The 9,123-nt window shown below is 37.0% G+C and overlaps 1 protein-coding gene across 1 annotated transcript in view; it reads left to right on the top strand.

Annotated features, from left to right (window-relative positions):
• ALG12 (ALG12, alpha-1,6-mannosyltransferase) overlaps positions 1 to 1,602 on the top strand; it is an 11,018-nt gene extending 9,416 nt beyond the window's left edge. Inside the window, exon 9 of the mRNA XM_009580293.1 lies at positions 674 to 1,602. Within this exon, the coding sequence (XP_009578588.1) occupies positions 674 to 905 (232 nt within the window). The 3' untranslated portion in view covers positions 906 to 1,602. The remainder of the gene's footprint in view (positions 1 to 673) is intronic.
• Positions 1,603 to 9,123: the final 7,521 nt, after the last annotated feature.

Below are 9,123 nucleotides of genomic sequence, written 5' to 3'. Positions count from 1 at the left end.
TTTTTTTTATAATTTATATATATTTAGGTACCTAAACAGGTTTACAAAAGCTGACCCAAAGTGATCTGCCCAAACATGTAGTAAATCAGGGAACTGAACCCAGAAATAACAAGTGTCAAGTTAATAGTATAATTGCCAGGCTGTTCTTTCTTTCCTACAGTGTTCAAGGAAGTCTTCTCCCTGCTATTCTCTGAGGCTCCTACTTTAATGTATGACTACCAGAAGAGAGAGGTTTCTGCTGAAGTGCCTCATAACATTTTTTTTTTTAATTAAAAAAAAAAACCAAACAAACCAAACCAAACAAAAACTCCACACTTACCCAAACTGCAATTCTTGTAGAGTAAAACTTATTTTTAAGTTTTACTTAAAGTCCAGTTTTCTACAGTCTTAGGCTTTGGTGTCCTTTCTCCACAGAACTCAAATAGAGGACTAGTGAGAAATTTTCTAGGAGTCTTGATTTATATCACAATAACAGCAGAAAGACTTGCATGGAGTGACTGGCTTCCTAAACTCTTCAAAAATACTGTTTCTTCCTCCAGTACTAGTTAATTTTGTCAAGAGATGTAACTGAGAATGTTACAGGTCCTTTTGTGTTTCATCTTGGATGCTACATGCCCTTGCGATAATGAAGGTAAAGAGAGGAATGTAAATAAGCCTTCTTTATTCTTTACAGGTATGACAAAAGAGAAGATGTTAAACCAGGAGACCAGTTGATGTTTTCTTACACACACATACTGATGGAAACAAACCCTCTTCAAATAGCACATTACAAGACAACCCACAGGCCACTGGCAAATATACCTGGCATCAGTAAAATTGGGTTGAACCTTACCGTGCTACCTCCTTTCACTTTAAACTTGAAACCAAAATTAGTACTGTTGGAAAAACTTCCTCCATCATCTTGACTGTGAATTTTAAGTAAGTCTTTTGATGTAATTTTGCTGATGACTGAATAATCTAAGACAGCAGCAAATTGTCATTCCAGCACTGCAATTCAGCTTCTGTGGAAAGGCACAGAAGATCTTTGTACCGATTGGTATTTAGCTCCGTCCTGTTTCTTACATAAATATTACAATGCATTCCTAGTCAGTATATACTCGAGTACTGAGTTGTATTGTTAGATATGTTTGAGAGAGGCTACCTACAAGTTTGGTGGTATTAAGTAAAACCCGTCTACTTGGTTTGGGTAGCTGTCTATTTCATAATGTAGCGCAGGTATGTCCTAATTGTCCTATATAAGATACATAATGGAACAGGTTTGTGCTACGGCAATAATTTGATATGTAATCTATGTGTGCAAAGATGTATTACTTGATGTATCTGCAGGATTGTAACCCCCTCAGTTGTCAGATTGCCTGTGTGAAACTTAATGATGTTATCAACATAGGAAAGCCATATTCATTGTAGCTTCATCACAATACCTAATTGTGCCCTGTAGGCTACCAAACTAATTAAAGTGCAAGATTTGCTTAAAAAGCAGTTGGACCTCTTGACAAGCACTGTCTCATAACAGATTTGAGTATTGAAGGATGGTTATCTTTATTCCAACAGTTCATGAATAAGCAGCAACTTGGATTTCACAGGAAAAAAGAATTTTTAAAATAATGTCTCCCTCTTCTGCTGCAATGATACTATCTTAATTTGCAGTGCAAAAATTTACCTATGAAAATATTCACTTGAATACACTTTAAGAAGATAGGTGCTATTTTCCCTTTTTTATTAAGTAGTCCTTTTGGAAAGGAATACTCTAATGTGCCATGTGTTGCATTCTATAAACTAGAATAAGATAGCATGCTCTGTAATCTCTTCTTTATTAGATGTTTTTGTTAAGGATGTCTGCCTAGATGGCTGAATGGAACAAGTTAAGGGGTAGACTAAGGAAAAAAAAGCTAGAATTTTGGTTAGGGCCAGTTGTAATATGACAGGAGCTCCATTAGTGTGAAAAAATCAGTATTGCCGAAATAATCACGGGCAGAAAACTATTCCTTGCTGACTGAAAACTTGAGTAAAAAATTCTTATTGAATAAAAGTAGTTTGGGGTTTTTTTTGGTTTGTTTTTTTTTTTTTTTTTACTCTTAAAACGTGCTTCGTTCAGGAACTTTATTTACCTGTGTATGTTTCAGTTTTTAGGACCATGTTTTCTTTGTATCCTCTAGATTATGTATCAGAGGAACTGATCTGGTGGGGTGGAGCCTGCTCCCCTGTGGGTGGCTGTTGCTGTTGCACAGGCTGCCTCACACTGAGCAGATCTGGCAAAGGCAACCTGCAGAACTTGCTGGTCCAGTCTCTGGCTGCTCTTGAAATTGAAATCACTCAAGTATTATCTATTTGACTTGTCTTTGGAAGAAAACTCAGCTTCCTCCAGAGCCAATTTGAACATCAAACAATTCATCTGAGACAGAAGGAAGTACATGTGCAAATAGCTGAAAATTTGGAACAACACAAAGAAAACTTTTGAGTAAGGCTGTAGGCCCTTATGTTAAGCCTGATCATTGACTTTATGTAATTCACAACTCAAGAACATAAACTAAAGTTTATCCTGCCCAAGCGTAGACAAATGTCTGCACTGCTGAAGTTAGGTGTATAGTTACTCCAGCTTTCCAAATCCCTGGTTGTCAGAATCCCTCTGCAGAAACTTGCTTCTATTTAACTACTAGAGAAAACCTAAGGCAATTATGCTTGTAATGTAGGCATCTCAAGCTAGTGCCTGAAGTGGCACAAAATATGTGGACATTGGGCATCTGAAGAGTTTAAGCTTGCTGAATGTCGGACACGCGTAGCTGATTGGGTCCTTCCGCAGACTTTGGTTCTGGTGTCTGGGTGCTATCTGTTGGACTTAAACCAGTGATGATGTTCAGCTCTGGTAGTAATGTGTACTACTGCTCACAGCCTCACCGCTGATGAAAATAGAAGCTATCAGCTCAAACTGGCTTGTTTAGTGTATTTTTTGGGGTAGAGAAAGGTAAAATACATACAAGGAGACAGGAAAGAGATACTGGATTGCAGTTTTGAACAGTGTCTGAAGTTTATTTACATCCTGTTGCATCTTGCTCTGCATACGTGGTTCTTGAAAAGTGCATATTTTAAGATCTGCAACATAGCTGGGTTTGTAGACAAAGGGCTAGATCATAATCCATGCAGCGCATGCAGCACCATAGCACCAGTGGCTGTATGACTTCTGTGACAGCATGGGTCACTGCCCAACATAGGGCAAGAGTGTTACGGTAGCCCGCACCTGAATAGGAAGGGACATCTGTCAAACTGGGATGAAGATTACTGCAGTTTTTCCCCAAAGGCTGCTTTCAATAAACAAACAGTCCTTGGAATAGAAACTAAAGAAGTCATCTCTCTCTTAAATGAATATTCTCATCTCCAAGGCCTGTGTTGTCTTTCCTTAGCTCCATAAGAAACACAGAGCTTATTTTCTCCTTTAATATAGATTAATATTCACTGTACTTACATGGAAGAAAGTGTAGGTTTAAGTTCCCTTAGATGTAAGAAGGCATTAAGGAATTCTCTCACCCTGTCTACAAACTTGAAGTGGGGTATTACAAATTCTTCTGCATTTGGGGGACATAGGGTGAGGCCTCAAGTTACTGCATGAGTGGTGCAGATAAGAGAGAGAGACTCTGAAAACTTACTTGGTGGAATTTTTGAAGGGATGTTAAAGTAATAAATTGCTCATGACTATTTAAGTTGGTAAAAGAAAAATTCCTTTTGTCTTGACTGATTACAAACAACTTTAGCTTAGAGTATAGCTTTTCTTAATAAAAGCAGAAATAGGGTGAGCGTATTCAAATAATAAAGGGTTGAATTAACCTGAATAAAGCAAAAAGATAGTACAGTCTGTCTATAAATTATGTTACATTTATGATATTTAAACACAGAATGGAGTTGTAAATAAAATGCATGTATAATGCTGCTGTAGAATAAGATTTATTTTAGGATGTCTTGTTAAACTCCCCAAAGGTCAAACATTGCGTAGCAGCATGCATCGCCTTCTGAAGTTTGACTTAATTTCTTACAAGCAACATTTGTTCCTGTAAAGAGCAAGGCTAACAAATGACTTGGAAAGAAACATGTCACCATGTCATTTCACCCAGAGATGGTGAATAATCACTGTCTTAACAGCATGAGGTTTAGGACACCCTGTGTTGTAAAATTAAATAAAGCAATTGAATGAAAAAAGTTGTGGAACTTGCTGACAGAGGATGGTTTTGGATGCTGAAAGTAAAAGCAGCTTCAAAACAGGGCTAAACAGATCACTCTCCCATCAAGAACTAGAGGAACCAAAGATGAGGGAACAACTTCCAGTTCCTGAAGTCTCTAAGTAATACAGCATTCAGAGCTGGGAAAAAGTATCAGACGGTATTTACCTTACACCTGCCCTAAGTACTTGCTGTGGGTCTTCTCAAGAGCGAATTTGGGGTGAGGGGATCTGGAGAATGGTGGCATTGGATCCAACATAAAATATATTTATCTGTTAACACCGAGAAAAGCCAGAACATGTCTCAGGTTCTTCCCTTTGCTGTTTCACTCCAGCCATCAGAACACAACCTTGACGCAATGTAACTGCGGAACACATTTTGGAACACTGATCACCCCCCTTTTTCTCACTCCCTGGCCATTTCACATACCCCTTGGTGAGACACATTTGGGTGAACAAGATTGAGATTGTGCTGCCTCTCCTACTACAACTGTTCTAGGATGATTCCTATCCTCCTGAATACTTCCAGTTCTTTCCATAATGCTTAGGAGCTTGAAAGGGGATAGAAGATTTAAGCACTCGTTTCCTGTATCTCAATTTCAATGCATGTGTGCGTGTTTCCCTTGCATCCGAGAGCACTTTTCATAAGTAACAGAAGTCACACAGAAGTCTAGTGCTGCCTTCCTCGCTTTATTACCTGTGCTCATTCTTACAGACTCCCCTTCGCCACCTCCCCCGAGAGCTTTCCTATCTTTCGTGTACAAATGACTTCACTTTCTATTTGCAAGAAAAGAACAAAACCACAAGCTGAGTTTATCACCGATGTAAGCAAGACTGGCCACAGCCTTCTCAGTTAGCTGGTTACATAATTAGTCTCAGCTGTCTTAAATGAAATGTATCGCTATCTGCTTAACATCACACAGAAGATTAAAAAGGTGTTTGTAAAAACTCCTGAAGTTAAATGACAATACCTCTGTGAAGGTTTTCTTTTTTATTTAAGTATGTGAGATTCCTAAACATAATTGATCCATTTTGCATGCAACTACTTACTTTGTATCAGACCTTTAGATCAACATGAGCAACTACAACTACTTTTGATGGTTCACTTCAGACCCTTGTTTATGATAGCAAGGACAGCCAGTGTTTCTTCTGAAATTCTACATCTTACTATCGTGGGCAGTCTTTCACCGATCCTGCTTTATTTCAGCTGCAACTGCCCTTGGTTCTGTACCAAGGCTTGATTTGTGTCCAGTTAAGTGTAAGGTGAAAATGCTGTCTGAAATGGAATCCATCTTTTCTTTTAAAGCTGCCAGTTTAAATCAAGAAATTGGAAGAAGGAATTGGTTCATACAGAAAAGGGGGGAAAGAAAAAAAAAAAAGGCAGGGACTGCTTAGGCATAGATCTAGCCCTTGGAAGCCAAGTTGATACCTGAGTTGGGGACATCGCTGTGGTTACTATTTCTGGTTGGCATATTCATTTTATGAAACAAAGCAGTTTTGGGTCAGTTTTGCAAGGAAACCAAGAAGGTAAAGAATCACTCTTTCTTGTCACCAAGAATAAAGCAAAGGATGAATATATTTGTGGAAAGACTAAAATGCTTAGTTTATAAAATCTAAATAATCTATAATTAGAAAGTGTTATTTGCTAATTATATGTTTATTTTTCCTGTGTTTGGAGATACCCAGATGCAAGTTATGGTCACCTCTGTATAGTGGCGAGAAAAAAAAATGTACTTTAAGGGACAGTTCTCTCAACTGGTAACATCTACTTTGAGCTTGTTATCTGTATCTACATTTAATCAATCACATCCTTATGCTAGAATTTAAACTGTTCTAGATGGAGATTTTGGTTCTTTGTAAATTCAGAAGCTGCTCTTGGGGAGCAAGGAGAAGCTATGAGAATTCCTAGTAAATGCTAACTGGCCAAATTCTGCAGTCAAACAGGTTTACTTCACTTTTACTTGGTGGATAGGCAAAGAGGCCAAATGGAAAGGGGCAATGTGGGGGGAGCATTATCACAGGTTTCCGGAGCATAATACAGATCTCCATGGATACTTTCCATTATATACCCTTCAAGACTGGAGTTCTTTGAAAAGGCTGTTACAGATCTCTACTTCTTCCCCTTCCTACCTTTAGTACTACAAAGTATTTCTTGCTGCAGTCTGTAATTAGTTATTACACCTGCCTACTCTTAAAAGAAGCAAAAGCTAGAAGATTCTTACGATGACACAAAGTATCATCTTTAGTACCATCTACACTTTTTATGCTAAGAGGAAAAAAAAAAGTCTGTTTACTAAATTTATTTCTAAAGTTGCTAATGTACTGAAATTAACTGTTTAAATAAAATAAATATCACTGTTGCAGGTTCATCATTTCATTATGTATTAGGGAACTGTCTGCTGCTGCAGGGATTGTTCCAGCACAAACTCAGCTTGATGAAAACTCCCACTGTTAACAGAGCTTGTGCTTTATTACAGTCTGAGAGAGGGTAGTGCAAAGAAAAGGGGGTTTTCTGCACATTACAAATATGAGAAGGGTTGGGAAAAAATGGAAGTTTTAGCAATCACTAAGAATTTATATTAAAAATAATAAAGTAAACCCAACACAAAACCCACCCACTCAATAACTTACTTCAGTACTTCAATGAAAGCGTTCAGCCCTTTTGAAGTCATTCTTTTCTCAAGGGCAACAATGCCTGAACTGAAGATGGAGACGCTCCCATAACTCCTACAGAAGGATCAAGGCTTACATCCGAAAAATAGCAGCTTTTAAGAATTACGTGTTTCGATTTTAAGGCCTTTTGGGCCTGCATATTATCTTTAAAATAAATTCTAACATAGTTATTAATTCTTAGCCAAGCTGACACTGAAACAGTGTGGTCTTAAGAACTAAGCCCTTCAAAAAAAAGGAAATTGCAGGTACAAATAAAGTAGAACAACTTTAACTGATAAAATTTTACTTTTAAAAATAGTGACTAATTCTTGTGCTCTCTGGAGAAGTTTTAACAAAAAGCATGTGACTTTTTGTCATTAAGTATCCATACGAATAAGATGCAAATTGGGGGCTACAAAATGCCATCACTTCAACTTTCCACATGAGAGTTCCATAGGAGCTACAGTAAAGGCTGCCTTCAGAGGAGCCAAGCCACTTGTTTCCAGAGAACTGGGATTTGCAGGTAAGCTTGGTCACTGCCAGCACTCCCGCTGGTATGATGTGGCTCTACAATGCTTTAAGCCAAAGGCCGTATTTACGCTCAAGCCTTGAGTGAAAATTGTATCACTTGTTTAAAAAGGAAAAAAAAAAAAAGTTTCTTCATCCTCTACCTCCCTCTCTACTGGTTTGGAGAGATTAAACATCTCCTTTACAAAGGTCAAGGTTATATTCACAGTTAAAATGTAAGGGAAAAAATTGAGATAATAATTAACCAGTAACCATTTAAACGTGTTTCCCAATAAGCTGCTTCAAACTCACCTAGTTCGAACTATACATAAACTAGAACAAATTGTTTTATTACTGCAGAAAAAACACGTGCTGTTCTCATTTAACCCTAGAAGAACAAAGAAATGCTGACTGTTGATAGAATTAAAAGTTACCTTTTAAAATACTGGAGACAAAATGCAGTATTATTTTTTCCCAAGTACACTATGTAATAACTTACTTAAATAGTACAGGTGTAAACATAATTAATGGAGTAACAATTGAAATACCTGAAACCATAAAATGTTTAGAGAAATGTCATGTGGAAACCAAAGCTACCTGGGAAAGAATTCAACAAATTTTCCTGAGGTTGAATAGAGTTGTAGTTGAGGTTGAGTTCAGTGAAATGAAAAGAACCAGAATCCAGGCTTAAATCCAAAGAGCTACATGGAAAACCAATCTTTTCACATGGCATGTTCTGTGGTATATTTATGATTACAATTGTATCAATTAATTTTTATTCAATGGTTTTCTTAAATCCATCTGAAAATAAAAGGCAGTGTTGACTACCACTAGAAAATTGCAAATAAAATGTTTAATTTCAGAAACTGAGTTCACCATTTATAAATACACTAAAACATAGTAAATGCAAAATTAGATTAGGCATAGGTACAGTATTTTAACAAAGCTACAACTTTTCTAAAAGGTCATAGGCAAATGATGACTTGTTTCCCAAAAAGTATTCAATGAAAACTGAAATGAGAAGATTAATCTTTCTAGAGTTAAAAAAACATGGAGAACGTTCCTTTCAAATTAAAATGCTGGCTATTTTTTTTCCATCTTATTTGAAGTTTTGAGGGCTCTATATCCCATTTGCCTGATGGACACCAACAGTTAAGAATCAACCCTGCTACATAAAATTCTAAGCAGTGCACCATATCCATAAGGCTATTACTGAAAATTAGAAGATCAGTTATTTCTGTACTAGGAGCTTTAAGACAGGCTGTTCTACACAATTGGAATTATGTTAGGAGTAAGGGCTCAATTTTTACAATAGGGAACTTTATAGTTTCGATGCACTAAAGATTAGAAAAGGCTTTAGAATGACGTTAGAGTCTTCATGGTAAATTTCTTGCCTTTTTTGTACATGGCATTAAATAACAAGCATTTATTCACAAACTTTGATAAGACTTCCAAAGAGCTTTCATAAATACCCAGAATATTTCTGTAGTTCAGTTAAAATGTAAAACCTGAACAGGAGAACCCAGAATGAGAAGTTTTACTACAGATTGCTGTACAACTGACATTCCATATCATCTCAAATCTAAGATTTATTTGCAGATATTAAGTCAATAGTCTCCTGTAAACACATCTTCCTCAACAACTCTTCTTAATCCTTTAAGTACTTTAGGGCTTGCAGTTAAAAACACCACATGATAAAAAGACGGCTTGAACCCCATCTTTCACGTACAGCTTTCTTTTGAAAACTACAAAAGCTG

Source organism: Fulmarus glacialis, unplaced genomic scaffold (assembly GCF_000690835.1).
Source record: "Fulmarus glacialis isolate BGI_N327 unplaced genomic scaffold, ASM69083v1 scaffold26226, whole genome shotgun sequence".
NCBI classification, from domain to species: Eukaryota; Metazoa; Chordata; class Aves; order Procellariiformes; family Procellariidae; genus Fulmarus; species Fulmarus glacialis.
This window is presented reverse-complemented; position numbering and strand designations above follow the sequence as displayed.